The 23,893-nt window shown below is 35.8% G+C and overlaps 2 protein-coding genes across 5 annotated transcripts; one reads left to right on the forward strand and one right to left on the reverse strand.

Moving 5' to 3' along the window:
• The first annotated feature begins 4,613 nt into the window (after positions 1-4,613).
• LOC132039987 (protein OS-9 homolog) lies at positions 4,614-11,113 on the forward strand. Its single transcript, XM_059430581.1, has 8 exons — positions 4,614-4,829; positions 6,255-6,331; positions 7,288-7,488; positions 7,680-7,751; positions 8,929-9,044; positions 9,337-9,403; positions 9,483-9,589; positions 10,703-11,113. Exons 1-8 carry the CDS (start codon positions 4,736-4,738, stop codon positions 10,947-10,949), a joined length of 981 nt encoding a protein of 326 aa, XP_059286564.1. The 5' UTR covers positions 4,614-4,735; the 3' UTR covers positions 10,950-11,113.
• Positions 11,114-12,267: 1,154 nt separating this feature from the next.
• LOC132039029 (uncharacterized) lies at positions 12,268-22,397 on the reverse strand. 4 transcript variants are annotated; one of them, XM_059429571.1, is made up of 11 exons: positions 21,944-22,397; positions 17,133-17,255; positions 16,938-17,034; positions 16,814-16,849; positions 16,033-16,220; positions 15,823-15,925; positions 14,911-15,092; positions 14,741-14,818; positions 14,176-14,278; positions 13,210-13,303; positions 12,268-12,785 (listed from the first exon to the last, which is right to left on the reverse strand). In XM_059429571.1, the coding sequence occupies exons 1-11, from the start codon at positions 22,255-22,257 to the stop codon at positions 12,400-12,402; spliced, it is 1,704 nt and encodes a 567-aa protein (XP_059285554.1). In that variant the 5' UTR covers positions 22,258-22,397; the 3' UTR covers positions 12,268-12,399. The 4 variants fall into 4 exon arrangements, with proteins under 4 accessions (XP_059285554.1, XP_059285555.1, XP_059285556.1 ...); XM_059429572.1 differs by lacking the exon at positions 21,944-22,397 and adding an exon at positions 21,246-21,576; XM_059429573.1 differs by lacking the exon at positions 21,944-22,397 and adding an exon at positions 20,614-20,918.
• Positions 22,398-23,893: the final 1,496 nt, after the last annotated feature.

Genomic DNA, 23,893 nt, shown 5'->3' on the forward strand with positions numbered 1-23,893 from the left:
TCAAGGTAGGAAACTAGAAATAATGTTTCTGTACATTGTACGCTATCCTTTCTAGACCCATTTATGAGTCGTGAGATTACATGGGATTTGTTGTTGTACAACTTGGGGAGCACAAGGAAGAATTTGATTGAAGGCATTCATTGTCATAACATAACATCCAATGTGTATGCTTCATTATTGACATTTGACAACGTATCTGAAAAGTCTTATATTTTTAAGTTGTAAAGAAACAAAAACAAGTCCTGCAGAATAATATTACAAGTGAACTCTCAATTTCTTATGAGATTTACTTTCGCAAAATTTGTATTTAATAATTCGAAAACGTATTTATCAAATTTATTTTTCCTAGTATTCCACCTCCTCTGGAAAAAACAAAAAAAGTTATATTGTCCTCAAGGTGCTCCTGGACAAGTAATTTGGGTGACTCCCATGAGGAATGGTAAGGTGTAATCTCGCATGATCTATGATGGAGAAGAAGGTCAATCATTCCTAAATGCCCGCAGCCTCCTATTTATAAGTGTGGCGCGCTTCACACCCATAAACAAGACTCTGCCGTAAACTCAACAGGTGAGCAGCACAAATACCTTTCAGCCTTTGAATATGTCTGAACCAACTACAGATGGTGATATGAATGTAGATACTAAGACCACTCCTCAATCTGGGGATGGTTAATTTACTAAGTTGGAAGGTGAGGGGTCTTAATGCCCCAAATAAGCAAAAGGAGGCTAAACTCCTTTGCAATGAAGAACAAGTTGGTTTAGTTGGTTTTTTAGAAATAAAAATCAAAGTTCATAAGATTGATCAAATAGGTGCTAGTTTGTTTGAAGGATGGCCATTTATTACTGATTTGTTTTGTCATTACAATGGAAGAATTTGGATCACATGGAGGCCAGACTACTATACAGTGGTCCTCATATCTATGTCTGCTCAGGTTATTACTTGTGAGGTACAGTACATACCTCTACAACTGTCATTTCACCTATCTTATGTCCATGCTTACAACACTAAAAAGGAGAGAAAGGACTTATGTGATAGTTTGGTGCTTCATCAGAGGGGTTGTACTAAGCCATGGATGGTTCTCGGTGATTTCAACTTAGTGCTCAAGGCTGAGGATAGGATGGGTGGGAGTTTGGTGACTTGGTCAGAAGTAGTGGACTTTCACAATTGTGTAAAGGAATGTGAGTTGATTGAAATGGCAGACCTAGGGCACAAATTCACCTGGAATGATAAAGGTACTGATCAGAGGGTATTCTCAAAAATTGACTGGGTCTTTATAAACCAAGAATGGTTGGATGTTATGCCCTCTTGTACAGCCAGATTCTTACCAGAGGGCATCAGTGATCACTGCCCAGCCAAAGTATCTCTAGCTGATGAACGACCAAGGGTCAAGAAGCAGTTTAAGTACTGCAATGTTTGGGCTCAACACCTACAGTTCTTAGACTTAGTGAAAACTGGATGGAAGATAAGAGTGGAAGGGTGTAAGATGTTGCAAGTTGTGAAGAGACTGAAGATGTTAAAGAAGAGCCTGAAGAAGCTTAATTCTCAACATTTTAGGAACATTGTGACAGAAGCTCAGGAGGATAGAGTTGCACTTCAGGAGTCTCAGAGGAAATTGCAGACTGATCCTTTGAGCTTAGAATTCCAGCAAGATGAAGCCACCAAGTACCAACAATTTAGGAAATCATCCTACTTAGCTGAAATGTATTTGCAACAAAAGAGTAAAGTGACCTGGATAAGGTTGGGGGATGACAACACCAAGTACTTTCACTCAGTGATTAAACAAAGAAGATTGCAATAAGCTACTACTCAAATAAAGAATGCTCGAGGTGATTGGCAGTATGACCCAAATGATATTGCAACAGTGTTTGTTGACTACTACAAAGAGCTGTTGGGCAGGAAAGCACAATCTCGAGTTAAAGCTGTTAGTTGTTTGATTCAAAATGGTGCAATTCTCTCCACTGATCAGCAGGTTGACCTAGTAAGACCATTTACCAGTGAAGATGTAAAATATGCTATTTTCAAGATTGATAGCACTAAGAGTCCTGGGCCTGATGGCTATGGAAGTGATTTTTTCAAAGCTTCATGGGAGATTGTAGGGGAGGACATTACAAGAACTGTATTGGACTTTTTTCAGAATGGGAAGTTGCTGAAGCAGATTAACTCTACTATTATAGCTCTAATACCAAAAGTGAACAGTCCAGAACAAGCAAGTCAGTATAGGCCAATTTCATGTTGCAATGTATTGTATAAGTGTATATCAAAGCTGATCTGCACTAGATTGAAGGTTGCTATAAATCATTTAGTAGCTGAAAATCAAGCTGCTTTTGTCCAGGGTAGGTCTATGATTCACATTGTTTGATTTGCCATGAAAGACATTACAATAGAAAGACTTCCTCAAAATGCTTAATGAAGATAGATCTTAGGAAAGCATATGATATGGTCAGTTGGGAGTTTCTGGAGGAAGTACTGCAAGGTTTTGGATTTCCAAGGAAGTTTATCAAGTTGGTTATGACATGTGTAACCACTGCCAAGTTCTTAATAAGGGTAAATGGAGAAAGTCATGGATATTTTGAAGGTAGAAGAGGATTGAGGCAAGGTGACCCAATATCACCCCTCTTATTTGTGCTAGTGATGGAATACTTGTCAAGAACACTCAAGACCATGAGTTGCCAATCTGACTTTAAGTATCACCCTATGTGCAAATCTTTGAATCTGACTCATCTTATATTTGCTGATGATTTAATGATCTTTTGTAAGGGTACAGTAAGTTCAGTTAACAGGGTGATGGAGGCATTGAAGAATTTTAGTGATGCCACAGGACTGAAGGCTAATATGGATAAGTCCAACATTTTTCTAGCTGGAGTATCTGATGAAGTTAGGGATCAACTTCTAGCCCGGACTGGATTCTCAGTTGGTGAATTTCCAATTATATTTTTTGGTTTGCCTTTATCCTCCAAGAAGTGGAGTAAACTGGAGTGTAAGCAGCTAGTGGATAAGATTACTAACAGAATCACTTTGACTTACTCCAAAAAGCTCTCTTATGCTGGTAGGTTGCAAGTGATAAATGCAATTTTCTTCTCAATACACAGTTTTGGGGGGCAGTCTTTATATTGCCTCAAAGCATCCTGAAGGAGGTGGATAGGAAGTGCAGGGAATATTTGTGGGGGACAACAGAGATTAAGAGGAAGGTTTCACTAGTAGCTTGGGATAGAGTTTGTTATCCAAAGAAACTAGGTGGACTGAACATCAAAGGTTGTAGAACCTGGAACATTGCCTCGGTTGGCAAGTTGTTCTGGCAATTAATAGTAAATAAGGAATCCTTGTGGGTAAAATGGGTTCATGGAATCTATATGAAAGCACCGGAGGATATTTGGACCCATAAAGGTCCTCAAGATAGCAGTTGGTACTGGCGGAAGATAAACTCTATGAAAGAAAGCATGAAAAAATGGTATGTGCATGATAAGTATAGTCTCACTCACAAAGGTGATTATTCTATCACTAGAAGCTACATGGATTTAATGGGGCACCAACGTAGACTGAATATTGCTGAGCTTCTTTGGAGTTCAGTGGCTCAGTCGAAGCATAGATTTATTATGTGGTCAGCTGCACAAAACAGACTACTCACAAAGGATAGAATGATGAAGATGGATATACCTACAGATGATGCATCTTGTTGTTTATGTGATCAACAGAGGCAAGAATCAGCAGACCACTTATTTGAAAAATGTGCTTGGACCAAGGAGGTAAAGAGGGGCCTTGAGCAATGGACTGGTGTTCAGTTTATTACAGGTACTGTTAAGAGAGTGCTGATGAACATCAAGGGCAAAATGTGGAAGCAGTTCCAAAAAGAGGTGATAGCAGCAGTTTATGGAGCTATGATTTACCATGTTTGGAGGGCTCGAAATTGGAAGATATTCAAGAAAGTAAATGTAAAGGGAGCTGATGTAATTGCACAGATCAAGAGGGAAATTGCTGATAGATTAGTTATATTTAGCTCTTCAAAGAGAACACATAGCTGTAGGGATTTTTTACTTAGTCTGAGATGTAACTATTTCTTCCTGCTTGTTTGAGGCTTAACTTTCATAACACCCCTCAAAGGTGGTTATGGAATTAGGTGCTCTTTACTTTGTTTTTGTGGTTGTTTTTTTAATGGTAATCTTTCACAGTTGTTACCAAAAAATTCTAATCTCGTTGTTTTTATTTTATATGACACCATACTAATCTTTGAAAGGCATTTTTTAATTTGATTACCATATTTTTCTTACTTAAAATTATAAAAAGTTGACATATCCAAATATATATTCCTTCCGTCCCAATTTAGATGTCTTACTTTCCTTTTTTATTTGATCAGAAAGAGTGGCTTTTTCATTCAAACACATCATACACTACCAAGTTTATAACCACAAGATTCAAATAACATTTTAATACATTATACACATCTTAGTTTAGTTCATAATTTTCAAAAGTAATTCTTTATTTCTTAAACTTTCCGCCTAGTCAAATTAAGACATTTCAATTAGAACTAATTTTTAATTTAAAAATAAGTAAGGAAAAATACTACTATAATAATAATAATATTGAATTCAGATAAAAATTACTTTTACTCAATTAGGAAGTTGTTTAACAAGGCAACATTCATCTGTCAAAACCAACTATTACTATTCAGTCCTATGAGCGATTCTCTGTTTCGCAGACCACTGTATCCTAATCTACACCACAATTAGGGTTTCAAAAAATGAGATCCGTATGTTGTTGGATTGTTGTATTTTTGTCAATTAATGTGTTATACGACGTCGTTTCCTCTTCCCAGATATTATCTGCTCATACAGGTACCCTCAAAATCTCAAAAATTTATTTTTTATTTCTCAATGCTGAAGGAGAAAATTAAAATAAAGTAAAAATGCCATTATAATTGTAGCAAAAATTGGATTTTCAAGTTTAGCTTGTAATTATTTTTGTTCTTGTTGAATTCTGTATCTAATTACTGCCTCTGTCCCAATTTATGTGATACTTTTGATTTTCCGAGTTCAAATTGCATGGACTTTGACTAACATTTTAAGGTAGTATTTTTTTTTTTCACCAAATTGATATGAGAAAAAGTTGCAAACTTATAGTAGTACTTTTCATGTATTTTTCAAATATATATATTTTAATCTTAAAATATTGAGTTGATTTAATCTAATTTAGCTTCAAAGTTTAGTCAAATTGACTCTCGAAAAGCAAAAAGTATCAGAAAAATTGGGATGGAGGGAGTATTTGTTTAATTTAGAGAGATTATTGGATAATTAGAATTGTAAGCATGTTGTTAATGGAGCATGATTGGAAAGGGAAATAATGAGACAACATTTCTGTTTAGTTTTTTTTTTTTTTTTTTTTTTTGTGTGTTAGAATGATTATTTTTACTGAAATGGTTAATAGAATTGCACCCGAAAAATTGCACCCGAAAAAAGAAAAAAAAAAAGGAACTTTAACTGGTTGATGCTCTATGGAGGGCTAAATATTTACTACTAGAAGCTTTAACTAATAGTTGGGAGTATTAGCTTGAGCTGGACAGGGAGGTAGGCTTACCCTGTGCTCCCCTGCTAGTGTTGGGGGTAGGGGAAGAGTAGGTGTATTGTATACCGTTCAGAGCCTTCCCCTTGCATTTCCAAAAAGAGGTTGTTTCCACGCGTCAATATGTGACCCAAAAGAGAAACTTATTTTGTGCCAAAGCTTGCCTTCACTAGCTTGAACTGACTATCCTGAAATTAACTTCTGACAAGTTTTGGAATTTTGTGTTCTAGACCTATTCCTGGAAAAATGAAGGTTTCGTGCACAATAACCTTTTTGATATTTCTGTATTGAAGTTCAAGTTGGATACTCAAGCTCTATGTATGTCAATTTTCTTTAAAATAGTCATAGTTTCAGGAGCTTGATGCGACCTGTGCGTTTGGGGACATGTGTCGTTACCTCTTATTTGTGCAGTTGTTGAAGTATGTAATTTCTGAAGTCATAGAAAATCAATTTGAAAATAGCTCACTCATCTCGGAAAAGAGCCGCCATAATAAGAAGCAAGAAAAGTAGCTAGGAGAACTAGTTCATGCCCTTAAATTATTGTTCTTGAATGAAAAAGGAAAGCCAACAGCCTTTCTGCTCACTTGACTGCACTAGTGCTGACAAGTTTCCATCTTGCTCAAAATAGAATACTTTCCAGAAGAATTAGTATTTGCTACTATTAGGTTTTAACTCTCGTGGTTCATTCCTGTTTCTATCAGGCGCATCATTCAGTCGAAGTTCTAAAGAACCAAAGTATACGGTTGAGTTTCATTCAGAAGACGCACCTTTCCATCCGGTAAGTTATTTGTAATGTCTATCGCTATTTGACATATTCATAGGCACATCATGCACCTCAAAATCATTATATTCTTGTAAATATAAGGTGCTCTTTAAGTATAAAAAAGATTCTAAGGATCTCAAAATTAGAAGTGGATGTAAACTGGAAAGTACACCTCTACTTAGATAAAAAAAAGTACTACTTAACCGTGTCTATACTTCTGTGGTTTCCTGCTATTTTTCTGGGCATATATTTTGCAAGTTAGAGGGTTATGATTTGTGACAAGTTATTTCAAGTTTCTAGTTTTTGTTTTCTGCTTCACTCTTACTCCCATAAGCCATGACAATGGGTCCACACCAGGGATCGGCATTGAGCCCCTATATGTTTACCCCTTGTTATGGATGAGCTGACCAACATAATACAAGATGAGGTCCCATGGTGTATGCTATTTGCTGAAACTATTGTGTTAATTGAGCCAGAGAGGGTGTCGACCCAAATCACAAATTGTTATTGCTATACTATGCATCCAGACTACCCATACCTATCATCTGAAACTCAGTACTAGCGTGAAAAACACATGAATACTTTTAGATTCTACTGTTCTTGCAACTACAATTAAGAATTTAAATCTATGTTATACGTATAAGGGATTACTATGGAATCATGTCGAATAGCCTCTTTTGATCAATGTAGCGAAGAAGTGTACTGTCACCCTTAGGATCCTTCAGTGGTGACCCTGGTAACTTGAGGTTTATGAACTGTGGGATAACTTTGAGAATATTTTAGGATTCTTTGGTGCCTGAGGGAAAAGTGCAACTGATATTTTCATTAATTTTCTATGCAACCTATTGGTTGAAGGGAAGTGAATACAGAAATTTGACCTGATATTGTGAGCGAATAATGATGAGATGGAGGGTAAATTTGCATGTATTATTTGTCCCAAATCTGATGTACTGATGCTCTCTGTTTTGCAGGATGATGACCAGGAAACTATTCTTATGCCCAACAAAAATGGGGAGAAATTTCTCTGTTATTTGCCAAAAGTCGATAAACCGAAGATTGGTAAACCAGTGACAACCAATATAAGCAGTTTGGTTGTGGACACTGAGAAACGCATCAAGTGGAGGACACCAGATGAACTACTTGAAGTACTGAAGGATCGATGTCTTGTCAGGGTGAGAATCCATCTAGTTCCTCCCTTCCACCTGATTTAGATAAGTTAAATATCTTCAGACCTTCTAAGTACATAACTAATGAAAATTTTGTTCAACTTTACGTTTTTTCGGTACCCTCTAGCTGATGCGTTGGGAAAGAGGTAGTCTAATTTTGTGTATCTGTTATCTTGTATTATCAAACTTTTCTACAGCAAGAAGGGTGGTGGTCATATGAATTCTGCTACGAGAACAAGTTGAGGCAAGTTCATTTGGAGGATGAGAAGGTATGCTTAACTTCACTTTTTAGTATGTCTTCTTCAGGCATTTTTCCACCTAATTTTAATAGGCTGACTCCTTGTTGCCTTTTGCTAAAGCTCCTGTAATGTGATTGGTGGTGAGTTCGTTTCAGAAAATTCTAAGGGTCAAATGCCAACATTGGATAACAATTCTGCTTTGGGATTTGAACCTAGGATCTCTAGGTTGTTACTCCCGTCTCTCGACCACTAGGCCATCCCATTCCCCCGTTCCATTTTGTGTGAATCATGTTGACTTTCATGGTGTTGAAGTTGAATGAGCTATTATATTTAAATTTGAAATACCCAAGGAGATCTGGTATAGATTTCTTACTATATCCAGGCCCAGTGGGTGATGCCAGAATCTTTGAGGCAACATTTTCTGAGCTGGAAATGGAGGAAGGAAAAAAACGAAAAGTTTACTTCTTACATGTTCTGAAATTTTCTTGTTCTTGTGGTTTTTTGCTTATTACATCTATAAAAGACAGATGGTTACTGGACTTTAAGGATTGCCCGCAAGTCCATTTCAAACAGGATTGCTGTAAATATGCAAACGGAATTAAACTGTTTGTTCTGTCATATCTTTTATACATCCTCTGGATGCAGATTTGTATTGTAATTTTGCATTTTGCTTAATGGTGTAATTGAAAAGATAAAAGTTGAAAGATGTGATGAGTATAGAGATGTCATATCAAAATCAAAATATTATGATATAGTAGTAAATACCGATTTGACAGTTTGAACTTGGTGGATTTCTCATTTAAGTGTAGATTTCATATTTGGGTCCACCAAAATAAAAGGTAGCACAAACATGTTTATTCAAAAAAAATAGGTCTACATATGGAAGGATGGATGTATTATTATGCAATTGCATTTCTTAAGTTCATCATACATGCATACTATTGTTATGTGCATAATATTTCTTACGCTTTCCGTCTTAACATATGTGTCTTACAATCTTACTTTTATTTTTAATCTGTTTGAAAAAAATGCCTCTTTCTATATTTGGTATTTTTTTTTAATTCCAGCATTCTCACTTTACCTTTGATGACACTTCGTTACAAAAATGACATAGTATGGGGAGTATATTTATTATGGATCAATTATTTACCTGAAAAAAAAAAATGTAGTCTTTGATCAAAAGATTATATTTGTGATATGTTTTCAGTTGGTTCAAGAATTTATCTTGGGTTATTATGATGCCGAGGCTACCGCAGCTTATCATCAGAATCGCTCAGATAATTCAGTACTAAAGGATCCCCGTTCGAAAGATGCATCACAAAGGTATGGATACCAAACTGTGAGTTACTAACTGGCTTAGAAAGAGCTTCTATCATACACCTTGGCTACATAGTAAGTCTGCTGACTACCATTAAAAGCAAAAGCTCCTCAGTTTCAAGTTTCACATAAGTACTTGGCTACAGAAAATAACTATTATCAACATTTATTCAATTTATGAAGTTCTTGTAAAGTCTTTCTTGAACTTGAAGCACATTGCCTGATGCGTGGATGGATTGATTTTTTTTATTTTGTTCTTCACAACAATCAATTGCTCCAACTCTTTTGACTTCTGTAGGTATCATGCTCATATCTATACAAATGGAACCATATGTGATTTAACGAATGAGCCACGACAAACAGAGGTATGAAGCTATTCTTTTGCTTTTTGCTATTTGTCTTTTCTATCCAAGAATTCTGTATTTCTCATGGACTCAATTCCAGGTGAGATTTGTTTGCTCAGAACCTAGAGCTATGATAAGCTCTATAACTGAATTATCCACCTGCAAGTACGCGCTCACCGTACACTGCCCAACCCTCTGTAAGCACCCGTAAGTTACTGCGCTTGATTTTTTTTCTAAAGTTATTCCTCTTGATTTCTTGTTCAATTCTTCTCTATTATGCTGCTGAGAAATGGAACTAGGTCATGCTTTCTCTTTTGGGCTGACATTATTTCTGGTAGCTGCTTATATCTGTTTCAATACTTGCTTTCATTAGTAACTGCTGCCGAGGTATTGAGAAATCTGAGACATCTCTAGGTAGGAAGTGGAAATCCAGTTGTTTTTTATGTTAGTGTAAACTGCTGACCGAAAGCATTCATCAAGAAGTACCATAACCTGAAAGCACATGCTTATTACAGGTCTCAGTCAAAAATTAGCAGACGACCCCTTTAATCATGTCGTGATTTTGTGGGAATAAGATAGTTTTTTTTTTTTCTCCAATCTTAGTTGCCTTGATTTTCTGGCAGTCAGATGGCCAACTTATTGTGAGATAATCTACACTTGTAGGGTTTGATGCTTGGTTGTGCAATGTATATAGGGGTACAAACATACCCCCACCCGGTGTTAACCTAAAATTATACTACTAGTTTACCGTGATAAATTAAGGTGAGAATATATGTTAATTAATTGTGGGTTAGTGATAATAATGTATGTGAAGACGTGTGTCATGTATTCATTAGACTGGTGCAAACACCGGATGTGGATAAGTTTTACCGTCTAGATGGTCCAATTAAAAATTAATAACCCGATGTGGATAAGTTTTACCGTCTAGATGGTCCAATTAAAAATTAATATCCAATGATGATGACATGGCCATTCTGTTGATATTTTCATACCCAAGATCTGTATATATTGGAATATAAATAAAGTTCTCTCGTCAGTCTGATGCATTATGCTATTTCTTCAAAACTACATCTTCAATCTTCCTTCTTACATTTAAAAAAAAAAAATAAAAAAAAATTAAGAAGGAATTCACTGGTAACTCTGTTGAACAGTTAACAACCACTTATATGTTTTCGCATATTAGTATTTTTGCTATGCAATCATTTAAGTGTGTGGTTTTACTTGATATTTATAGCTTGTTCTCCGTATAAGCACATTAACACTTTTTCGTGTGTATTCTGGTCGTCAGCATTTGCTCTGATTGTTAATTGTTGTATGCAGGCTCTTTCATGAAGAAAGGCCAGTGTGGCATACCATTTACTGTAATAAACTTCCAAAAGATTACACAGAAACGAAAGTTGAAGAAGACAATTTTGAAAATCAAAAGATCGACATGGTGACAGACTCAGTTTATCAGCCTTCGAGTGATTCAGACGAACACGTGAAAGTGGAGGAAGACGATTCAGATGAACATGCCAATGTTGAGGGAGACAGTTTAGAAGATGAAAATATCACCATAGCAACATAAATACAGACATGACCAATGAAGGGAAATTTTCTATTTACTGCAGAAATGCTACATTCGTTGGCTTATCAACATCAAGCTGTTTCAACTCTTTTACTATTTTCTATTTGTTTATCTGATTCAGTATAGAACTTTTAGGAAACGGAAAAAACATTTTTCTTAAGGTACGGGATAGAAGTCACATTTGTTGAGGAAACATGACCCTAATGTCAACCGAGAAAATACTGTTGTAAGTTTCTTTTGTTCAAGAATGGGTATAATATAAGGTGGCATTTTAACAATTCTCAAAGATTTTAGATGATATGCCTAATTGGCGAGTTTAAGGGTGTGTTTGGTTTGATGGAAAATCTTTTCTTAGAAAATGTTTTTTCCGGAAAATAAGCGGATTTCTTATTTATTTTTTTACGTTTGGTAAGTAAGCAAAAAATAGTCCCAGAAGCATTTATGTATAATTTAGACAAACACTATGAAGACTGGGGTGGGGTAGGGGCAGTCGGAATGGAGGCTCTGGGTGGAGAAGAGGTAATCAATGTGAAATGTCATTACGGAATTTGTTTTTCCTAATTTTACTATGGAAGTCATTTTCCTTATTTTTGAGAAACTTGTTTTTCAGAGAAAATGTTTCTACAAATTATTGTACGGAGAACGCAATTACAATGTTTTTTCTGGTTTGCCTTTTAACCAAAAACCTCGCCCCCATGAAAGAAAGAAAAGAGAGTTTTTTTGAAGCTCTCTGCATTTTGTTTTTGTGGTAAACTGAGATATAGAAAACCTCTAGTTGAGAACCCTTAATTTGTCTTTGAAAAAAAAAAAAATTATTGAGCATGAGAGTGAAATTAATCCTAATATAGCAAGAGTCGATTTCGAGATTCCATATATTGATCTCAGCTAGACTATGAGTCATGAATTCATATGTAAAATTCACAAAATTGAAACAAATAGTAGATCTAAACCTTTAATTTTAAGAATAAAACCGGTTCAATGCTAAAAGTGGGATATCTCAAAGACTAATTTTTTTGTCTGTGTTTGATAGAAGGTATAGATTTACGGGATAAATTTATACCTTGTACCAAACAAAGTATAAAATGCATCCCATGGTATAAGCTGGGATATACCTCCTTATACCAGTTATCTTTGGGACTATTTTATACCATCTATGGGATAAATTAGTCCCGGGATTATAATCCCGGGACAATTTTGGCCATGCACCAAACGACCACGGGTTAAACTCATAAAGCTTAAATCCCCTTTGGACCTGAGTAACAAAACTCTTTATCATAAACGCAAAATAATTTAACAAAAAGGGAACGCAAGGCATCAATTTGCAAAAGCTATTTCATTCAAGGATTAGGCTAAAGATAATATATTCTATACACAGCAAATTATTCAAGTCTGTCAAAATGTACTGCACGTTTAACTACGAAGCCGAACAATTCATGTACTGTACTTCCAACTAGGACGATGAACCGATCTCTACATTATCTCCTACAGTTACTAAAGCTAAGTACTCGTTTATAGCTTCACCTTCTTCAGTAACCTCAATGTCGTAGTCGGAGTAAGCATCTCCTTTTAGTAATTCTCCAGTAATCTCATCTTCCATTTCTACATCGCGCGTGTCAACTTTGTTAGGATTTGGACCTCCATCAATCCCAGCACTAGTTGAGCCTGTGTTAGTACCCGATCCATCTTCACTTTGGTCAGTAGTTAGAGGAGCATTTGCATCTTCACCCTGATTGTTAACATTTACATTGTGATCTGCTGCTGCAATATTACTTGATCCTCCAAGTAGATGATCTAGCGCTGCTTGACTCGTGCCAAAACTGCGAACAGCTGCAACCACTGCCAAAACAAAAACATTCAGGGGTCGTCTGGTTGCTGATTAGAGTTATGCAGGTATTACTAATGTAGGGATTAGTTATGCAAGTATTAGCAATGTAGGGATTGGTTATGCTGGGTTTTAGTTGTTCATGTATTAGTTATCCCTACTTCTACCCAGCAAATAATATTCCCTTCAATTCAAATTGTTTGTCCTAGTTTGACTTGACATGGAGTTTAAGGTAAAGAAACTTTTGAATCTTGTGGTCTTATACTAAAGATATGTATAATGTACCAAAATGTCCGCCGTTTAATCTTGTGGTCTTCAATATGCCATATGGGGTGTTAAAATTAAAGAGATGCCAAATTAGGAAATAAACATTCTTTTTAAAACAGACTAAAAAGGAAAGCAAGACAAACAAATTGAATCACGGAGAGTAGTAGGTACCTAATTCTCTGGGGAAACCCATGGATACAAGTTCTTCAATTGAAGCATTAGCTGCTTGACGCAATCTTTTCTTCTTCTTTGACTCAATATGTATCTGCATTACGAAAAGAGGAGGTACATAACCAGAGATATTCCTCAATAAACGAGCTACAAGTAAGATCATTAGAATTTGATAAATCCTATTTTCTGGGCGCTATTTTTCAACTATATCAAAGAGTCATTTCCATGCCACTAGTACTGGAAATGTCAGAAGCACGGGCAATTGAATAAGTAAATGGTTGAATTTTTCCAACTGCACGGTGCCAGCAAACTCAGGTGCTTATTCCCATTTTATTTAATTAACGATTGACAAGCTAGCTGATTATTTTGAGATTGGAAAAAGAAAATCAGCTAGCTTGTCAATATTTTTTTCCAACAAGTCAAATTTTCATTAGTAAACACCAAGTTGGTGTCAATAGTATTTACAAAGGTGTCTATATGACTAGTAAACACCAAGTTTGTGTCAAAAGTATTTACGAGTTGACCACCAGCGTCCATCAGAATTGCCGGTTATCTATTTTGAGTTCGTCTAAATCATACGACTAAGAGAACCAGACCCATCTTTTCTGATACTTCGAGAAAAATATTAATTATGTACATAAAAAGTAGGAAGTAGAACCCACTAGAGATTTCTCTTGGTCTACCTCTGACGGTAATAAACTGATAATTACCACCACTTTGTAATATTCGATTGGTCAATATTCTGCATATTCCTTTACCTAAAGAAATTCCTAGAGAATTCAAACATTTGTTGACAAGCATTTGTTGCAGCCAATCATGCAAAACCTAGATGGGATTAACTGGTAGGAACACAGCTCAAACAATTCCCAAATTATAAATATGTATTCAAATTCGATCAGTAACTAATACCCGGTAAGTACTCGACTAATAGCTTCACATGGACAAAATTCTTGCCAGAAAATTTACCTGTATCAAAGAATTAGCTTCTGGATTTGTCAAGTCATCCAAAGCCTTTTGTGTGTCATTTTCATTTCGTCGAAGTGCTTCTGCAGCAAGCTCTTTCTCGAACCTGGCATTCAGGAATATGTATTGAGTTTTATATAAATATTAGGCCACTCAAGATTTAACATAGGCATGACTTAGGATAAAAGCTCAGTCATTCTGGTTTATCAACCAAATGCATTGTTTGGTAGTCGAAAAAGTTTCAGATAATTACATTTTTGGACCGCTCAATAGAATAATAGCCCGCAAATGTATAGGTTTTGTATAAATATACATATAATATACATTTTATATACACAAATATACTTATAATGTACATGATCAGTGTATAGGTTTTGTATATTTTGGCTAGCGCCCATAATTAATTTGGACCGATGGTCCAAAAATGAAAAAAGCCCAAAAAGTTCTTCAGATTTTCTAATCCAGTGTTTGTTATGACCATAAAAAGCAGTTTCAGTCAAATAGTCCTATATAAGGGATACATAGAATGGCTCCACTTGAAAGATCCTGTGATATAAGTCTGTCTTACCCAATTGACACCAATTCATTGTGTCTCTCGATATCAACAGCTTTTCCAAGAGGAGTCGTTCCATAACGCTTTTGCTCCCTACAGTTTACATGGTAGAGAAAGTTCAGTGATGTATCTAATTTTTAAAAAAATACAGAAAGGAATTATATTTTAGACAAAGATGAATTCACATGATCTCCTTCTGCCGCTTGATGTTGTCCTCCCTTCTCCTAACTTTCTTTTCTTTCTCCTCAACAAGAAAATCAACAGCACTTTCTACTACTTGATTGTTCATGCGCAGCGCTCTCTTGGCATCCCGTTCTTTGTAGCCCATACCCAAAAGTAAGGACAAAGCTTCATCTGGAATCTGAAGCTGTTTGTTTTAAGAAGGAAACAAAAATGAAGACACAAAAATGGATTAATTGTTTATGATTACTGAGAAAATAAGTATGATGAATTAACCAAGAGAGAAGGAGCAAAAGCTGATATCTCAAAGAAGAGAAGCAATAGATGTGCATGTAAACCCCATAGACTAATAATAGCCTGTCTGACCAAGCTTCTAAAATCAGCATATTTTGAGAAGTGTTTCTCAAAAAATGCACTTTTGGTGAGAAGTAGTATGTGTTTGGCTAATCAATTTAAAAAGTGCTTCCAAGAGTATTTTCTCAAAAGTTCTTTAAAAAAAATAATTATGGGGAGAACCACTTCTTTCAGCTTCTCAAAAGCAGCTTTCGCTTCTAGTCAAAAGCATTTTTTCTTCTTCTAAAAGTTTGGCCAAACACTTCAACTTTGAAAAAACACCTTTTTTGAAGGAAAAAAAAGCACTTTTGGCCTTGAAGAAGCTTGGCCAAACAGGTTAGAAGTCAGCATCACAAACGAGGCTTTAAACAACACCAAGAGCAAGTGAACACATTTATACATGCATGCTACCAGAGAGATATTGTAGCATAAATAGACACTGGAGGTGAATATATTATCTCCTAGAAGAACTGAAAACATTATCCAAATATCTGTCTATTAGTGCAAATGGCAAGAGCCAACTATCATCAGCTTTACCCGAAAAAAAAAAGGGGGGTGGGGGGGTGGGGGCGGGCTGGGCTAACCTGCAAAAACTTGGCTTGAGCAGATGTCAAGGACTTCCTAGACTTTTCAATCTGACTGCTATGATATGCCACTACTCCTTCTAGTAGCTCCAGCCTCAAATGTCTAGAAAAAAGATATCGAAGCAACAAATTTTCAAATTAATGCTGCAAGGCACTTTTTCCTGCATTATAAACAAGAAGCATCAATCTTTTGTTGAAGAGTTTACTCACAGGGCAATCTCCGGATAACGTCCTTTTTGAAGCAGTCTAAGACGACTCGCTTCCTTTCCATGAGAACGCTCGAGTCCTTCCCTAGCTTTTACAAGGCGGACTCCTGCAACTGAAAGCCAGCTGATATCTCGGAGCATAAAGTAGCACCACACCATGTCTATTTGCAGAATGGGCACATTGTCAACCATCTGAAAAGCCAAAGAGGAAGGGCGGAATCATCAGATAACAGCTGTAAATATGGAGCAAATTATTGCAGATCAGTGAATAAAGAGTCTTGCCATAAAATGAAATATACATTTTATATCTGCTGAAACGCCAGGCACTATTCACAAGATATGCTAGCCATTCAAGGAGTGACAACAAAGACACGGATCAAATGACCATATGAGAAGAGTAAGGAGGACATGTTCTGTGACTTTATGCAATAAAAAGGGGGTTTTTAATTTTTGGCCTGCAGGCCAAAATTAATTACAGGATCTATCCAAATATAAAAAACCTATACACAGATTATGTATATTTATACTATATCATCCTATTTCCTTCGATTTCATTCTTTTCCATATTATGTAACTCGATAGCCCAAGGTCACTTTTTTTGTTTTGATTGTTGCAAAAGTCCAAGTTCACTTTCACCTCAATTCCACGAGGAGATTGCATTTAGAAATTGCGAGCCACTCCCCAGTTAATTACTAAATAATAAACATTCACGGTTCTCATCTAAATAACAATATTGTTTAAACTAATGAACGCTCAATTTTTTGGAAGAAAGAAATCTAACTCACCTCGATGAGTTTCTGGTCGCAGAGAGAGAAAGCCTCCTGTAACAGAGAATCCACTTCTGTATGAGCATTCAACGAGATACTTAAATAAACAGAGGAAATAGCAAGAAAAATATTAGGCACTAACCTCTCCCATGGTCAGCACTTCTAGTGCTTCCTTATATTTTTTCTTCCTCATTAAGGCCTTAGCATTTGCGTGAAGCATGAGCCCCATCATTATTGCCCTAAAAAATAAAAAGGAAGGGAAACAACAGATTGTGTTTCATTCATAGTCAATATGGACCTGTTTGACTAAAAACGTTAAGAAAATAATTTTGCATACCGCTGATCAGTCTCAGATCCCAATTGAACCTTTTGTCCACTCTGATTTTCGAGCTCCAGATTGAAATCTTCAACAGGTAATGAGCCATCCGCATGTCTGTCTGACAGAGAAATAGCAGCAGCCCTGTAATTCCAATTATATCGGAAGTTAGATAGAAAAGAACAAAATTATCATTAAGTGAAACTACCAGAGTGTTATAAACCCAATCATCTAGCTCGCTTGAAGTTACAGTTCTCCAGAGAAAGAAAAAACAACATAACTTGTTATATTACAGATTCGATCATTCACAAGTTTACTTTACAAAATGTAATCAGCACTTGACGTGCATATCACTGATCTAAATGTACATGGGTATTTCCCTTTTTTGAATAATTCCAATGGCACTTCTACTAAACCTCTTGTTCACAGCAAATAGAGCGTATTTGTTCAAGCAAGCTAATCACATTACCCTATTAAAGGTAAATATCAACAACACTTATCAAAAAAGGTTATATAAGTACAATGGCATGCTCTACTCATAAAATCTTAAAGCTACTCCCAAATTTATTTCTTTTTAGAGTGTCCTCCCCAGCATAAACTCTCTTCATATCGTTGCGAAAGAGCTAGCAGCATTAAATCAAGTAAGAAGAATAAAAATCTCTTTTCCCCATAAATAGATTATAGCTATTTGAGCGAAATACATAGCCACCTAAAGTTGTCACCGACAGTCAGATAGACACGTCTACTCAACACATTTATATCTCGTAACACCCAGGTCAGGCAGACCTCACATATGTGTTACAATAGCGGATAACGTGGCAAAGTTACAAACAAAAATATGATACGTGTAATTTGAAAAAAAAAAAAAGGAAAAAAAGAGAGACCTCACATGTGTGTTACTATAGCGGATAACGTGGCAAAGTTACAAACAAAAATATGATACGTGTAATTTGAAAAAAAAAAAGGACGAAAGAGATATTTAATCCGGAAAAAGAACATTTAGCAAACCCCCTCCCCCTCCATCCAAAATAACCGGCCCACCTTCACCCCGTTTTCTTCTTCTTCTTCTTCTTCATCAATCCTCCACCAAAAAGCATAAAGCAACCCAAACCCTCCTGCCCCTTCTTCTTCCACTACCTTCTCTCCATTCCATTCAAACACCACTTCCACTCACATTCTTCTTCACTGTAAATTGGAACTCAAATACCCTGTGGCATGCTCTACCCATCAAAACTGAAAGCTACTTCCAATTTTATTTCTTTTTAGTGTCCTTCCCAGAATAAACTTTCTCCTTCATATAGTTGTGAAGGAGCCAGCAACATCAGAGATAGTAAGAAAAATGAAAATCACTATTCCAATCACTGTCCTTCATGAATACATTATATAGTAGCTACTATAACCGAAATACAGACACTTAAAGTTGTCACCAACAGTCAGATAGACACCTCTACTCGACACAGGTGTATCTATTAGACATCTAGGTCCTGCAGACCTCACGCATGACTTAAGAAAAAAACACACATACACACATACTCACACAAATCACCACCAGAATCAAATACTGATTTACATGTACCAAAATAGCAGCTAAATCAGACACTACTTTCACTCTGATAACGCAATTTAAAAACAAAACTAGCATCCCAGAGCAAATAAATTCCCAGTCAAACTCAGTTGACAAACAAAACAAATATATGAACACAAAGGAAATTCCCCACACACAAAAATCAGCAGAAATCAATATTATGTACCAAGATAGAAACTAAACAAGCCACTACTTTCTCTTTACAAGTTTAATTTACAAAATGCAATCATCACTAGAGGTGCATGTTAATGATTCTAAATTTGCATAGGCATTCCCTTCTCTGAAATATTCCAATGGCACTTACAAACTCTACTAAAGGTCAATATCAATTACACTTATCAATAAAGGTAAACATAAGTACATTGGCATGCTCTACTCGTCAAGACCTAGAGGTACTCTCAATTTTATTCTTTTTAGTCTTCCCTCTCCGGCATAAATATCTCCATCATATCGTTGTGCTAGCAACATCAGCACAGATAAGTAAAAATCAAAATCTATATCCATTAATTTACATGTATCGAGATACAAGCTAAATCAAACACTGCTTTCACTTTGATCACACTATTTAAGAACAGAACTCACAACCCATAGCAAATAGAATCCCAAGTCAAACTCAGTGGAGGCATACAACAAATAAGAAAAAGATGAGCAACAGCAACAACCCCATCCCACACACACACACACACGTAAAAAATGATCACATTCAAAATCAATTTTGTGTACCAATTTTACTTCAAGAACATCACTCCATGCCCCTCCTATCTTCAATTTTGAAGACCCCATATGCTTATTTTTTGCGGAGAAATAGTAAAAGGTGTATTGTTGAAGCCTATTTCAACTACAACACCGCCCCCCCAACCCCACTGCCCACCCCCACCCCCCAATCAAAATCAATTTTGTGTACCAATTTTACTTCAAGAACACCACTCCATGCTCTACCTATCTTCAATTTTGAAGACCCCATATGCTTATTTTGCAGAGAAATAGAAAAAGTTGTATTCTTGAAGCTTATTTCAACTAGAAACCCCCCCCCCCCCACCCCACCCCACACCCCCATATGCTTATTTTGCAGAGAGATAGAAAAAGTTGTATTCTTGAAGCTTATTCAACTAGAAACCCCCACCCACCCAACCATCCCCACCCCACACACAAAAAAGAAAAAGAAAAAGAGTTATCACAATAAAATAAATTTTTCTTACCAAGATAAAAAGCTAAATAATCCACTACCTACCCCCCACACACACACAAGAAAACATGATACACAATCAAAATCAACATATAAAAGCTAAACAAGCCACTATTTTCACCCTGATCAACAAACCTCACATAGTTTGATACAATCAAGACATAAAGAACAACAAAAAATAGCCAAACAAAATTACTAACTTTAGCCTTGAAAGCCTAGATGAACGTTCTTCCTCAGCTAAAGATTCTTCTTTTACAGACTTGCCTTGATCAACATTAACCCTTGAAGCAAAAATCTTTGCATTGTTTCTAACACCTAATTGACTCAACTTTTCAGTTCCATCACCATCTTTTAACAATTTACCAGCACAAATAAGGTTAATTGTTTCAGGTCCTCCATTATGACCTGATCTTTTTGCAATTTCTTCTCTTAACATTAGTACTGTCCATTTTTCTAATTCTATTTCAAGAACACCACTCCATGCCTATCGTCAATTTCGACGACCCCCTATGCTTATTTTGCAAAGAAATAGAAAAAGTTGTATTCTTGAAGCCCATTTCAACTAGAACACCCCCCCCCCCCCCCCACACACACACACCCACACCCACACACACACAAAAAAAAAAAAGTGTAAATAAGCCACTATTTTCACTCTGATCAACAAACCTCACGTACTTTAATACAATCAAGACATAAAGAATAACAAAAAATAGCCAAACGAAATTACCAACTTTAGCCTTGAAAGGCTAGTGGAACGTTCTTCTTCAGCCAAAGATTCTTCTTTTACAGACTTTCTTTGATCAACATTAACCCTTGAAGCCAAAATCTTTGCATTATTTCTTACACCTAATTGACTCAACTTTTCAGAACCATCACCATCTTTAAGCAATTTACCAGCACATATAAGGTTAATTGTTTCAGGTCCTCCATTATGACCTGATCTTTTTGCAATTTCTTGTCTTAATTCTAATTCAAGAACACCACTCCATGCCCCTCCTATCTTCAATTTCGCCGACCCCATATGCTTATTTTGCAGAAAAATAGAAAAAGTTGTATTCTTGAAGCCTATTTCAACTAGAAACCCCCACCCACCCAACCATCCCCACCCCCACCCCCACACACAAAAAAAAAAAGTTATCACAATCAAAATCAACACACACATAAAAAGCTAAATAATCCACTACCCCCCCCTCCACAACCCCACCCCCCAACCATACACACACAAGAAAAACATGATCACAATCAAAATCAACATATAAAAGCCAAGCAAAACACTGTTTTCACTATGATCAACAAAGCTCACATAGTTTAACACAATCAAGACATAAAGAATAACAAAAAATAGCCAAAAAAAATTACTGACTTTAGCCTTGAAAGCCTAGTGGAACGTTCTTCCTCAGCCAAAGACTCTTCTTTCACAGACTTGCCTTGATCAACATTAACTCTTGAAGCCAAAATCTCTGCATTATTTCTAACACCTAATTGACTCAACTTTTCAGTACCATCACCATCTTTTAACAATTTACCAGCACAAATAAGGTTAATTGTTTCAGGTCCTCCATTATGACCTGATCTTTTTGCAATTTCTTGTCTTAACATTAGTACTGTCCATTCTTCTAATTCTATTTCAAGAATACCACTCCATGCCCCTCCTATCTTCAATTTCGCCGACCCCATATGCTTATTTTGCAGAGAAATAGAAAAAGTTGTATTCTTGAAGCCTATTTCAACTAGAAACCCCCCCCCCCCCCCACCCACACCACCACCACACACACACAACCACCCACCCCACACAGACACAAAAAAGATGATCACAATCAATTTTATGTACCAACATAAAGCCACTATTTTCACTCTGATCACTGCTCCCTCCCTTCCCCCCCCCCCCCCAACAACCCAAATCACACATACACACAAGAAAAACATGATCACAATCAAAATCAACATATAAAAGCTAAACAAGACACTATTTTCACTATGATCAACAAAATCACATAGTTTAACACAATCAAGACATAAAGAATGACAAAACATAACAAAAAGATAAAGAAAATTACTGACTTTAGTCTTGAAAGCCTAGATGAACGTTCTTCTTCAGCCAAAGATTCTTCTTTTACAGACTTGCCTTGATCAACATTAACTCTTGAAGCCAAAATCTTTGCATTATTTCTAACACCTAATTGACTCAACTTTTCAGTACCATCACCATCTTTAAGCAATTTACCAGCACATATAAGGTTAATTGTTTCTGGTCCACCATCATGACCTGATCTTTTTGCAATTTCTTGTCTTAACATTAGTACTGTCCATTCTTCTAATTCTACTTCAAGAACACCACTCCATGCCCCTCCTATCTTCAATTTTGAAGACCCCATGTGATTATTTTTTTGTAGAGAAATAAAACAAAGTTGTGTTCTTGAAAGTCTTTAACAAAGAATGTGTGTTTTATACTAGGTGAAGACTTGGGGTACAGGTCACTTTTTATTGGTTGTTTTGGACTGGGTTATCTTGTTTGTATATTACGTTGTAAGTCCTATTTTGATATAGACTAGGAAAATTTATGGGTTTTTGACTATGTCTTTTTTGGATAATTACACTGAAAAAATAAGAAGCCCTACTTAGTTTTTTTGAGGATTACTAAATGGGTTCGGAACTTTATTTTTAAGCACAAAATGACTTTTGAAAACGAATTTTAAAGCAACGTATAAGCCAATCCAAACGGGCTCTATGTCTTTTTTGGATAATTACACTTGAAGCCCTCTGAAGTTCTTTTTGAGGAGTACTTGGCGGTAGGCATGTGCACAAATCGGTTCAACCCGAATTTTCGAACCGATTCGAAATAATTCGGATAATTCAATTTGGATAATACAATTCGATTTCGGTTTATAAATGCAATTGTAAAATATTACGGTTTAACGGTTCGGATACGGTTGATTTCAATTATCAACCGAACCGACCCCAACAAATCGAATTTATATGCCACTAATGACTAATATAGTCTAACTATTACTATATATACGCTTAATACCTAACAGTGAAGTAATATTTATATACCACAGGTTTAACGACTTTGGGATGTTTCGCCTCAGCGTGTTCTCTGCACTTAACTTCAGAAGTGGTGCAAATGAATGTCTGCATGCACACCTTCCACTGAATATTCATGGCCTTCATGTTGGCCTCAAGCTGAAATGAAAATAGTTGCTTGTTTAAATTTCGAACAAACTGAACAAATCGATTTGTGTAACCGAATCGAAATAATAAAAAACGAATCGAGTTGAACCTAGAATGGATGGAGTTTGGTTGAAATTTCAACTAGATGATGGCCAAAACCGAACCGACCCGATTTGTGCACAGGCCTACTTGGCGGTCGTTTGTTTGCACTTATCGGAGATCTGACTCTGAATGGTTAATTTAGATCTTAACCTATTAAGTGTATTTGTTTACGTTAAGATCTAATCATCTTATTTGATCTGAATAAATCTTAATAATTAAGATCTTGAACAAAATATTAATATCATTAAGAGGTATTTTATTTGGTTATAACTTTTGCAAAGAATATTTGGTTGTAATGAAAGTAAAAAAAAAAAAAAGTGATTATTTGGTTCACAATCAGGTTATTATGAAATTATAACAAGGATTATAAATTTTAGATTATAATCAGGATTATTATCTCACCTTTATTTAATCTCATAATTATGGTACAAAATTTATCTATTTAATCTCATAATTATGGTACAAAATTTATCTTAATTTTAGATAATACACTTAATCAGTCAAAGAAAAGATTTAATTTCAAATTTTATATCTGGATAATTCACTTATAGTCCATTCAATCAAATGGTCCCTTATAGCTAAAGTCTTTTTTAATTTCTTTTTAATTGAACTACGAAAATAATATAGGAGTAGCTAAAGTTGCATGTGTTTGGAATTGGAGCAGATGGGGGGAAAAAATAGTTTCATTTCTTCTCTGTTAAGGAAACAAATTGAACTTTAAAAAAAAATATAATGTCT

This window comes from Lycium ferocissimum, chromosome 12 (genome assembly GCF_029784015.1).
Source record: "Lycium ferocissimum isolate CSIRO_LF1 chromosome 12, AGI_CSIRO_Lferr_CH_V1, whole genome shotgun sequence".
In the NCBI taxonomy this organism is placed as follows: domain Eukaryota; kingdom Viridiplantae; phylum Streptophyta; class Magnoliopsida; order Solanales; family Solanaceae; genus Lycium; species Lycium ferocissimum.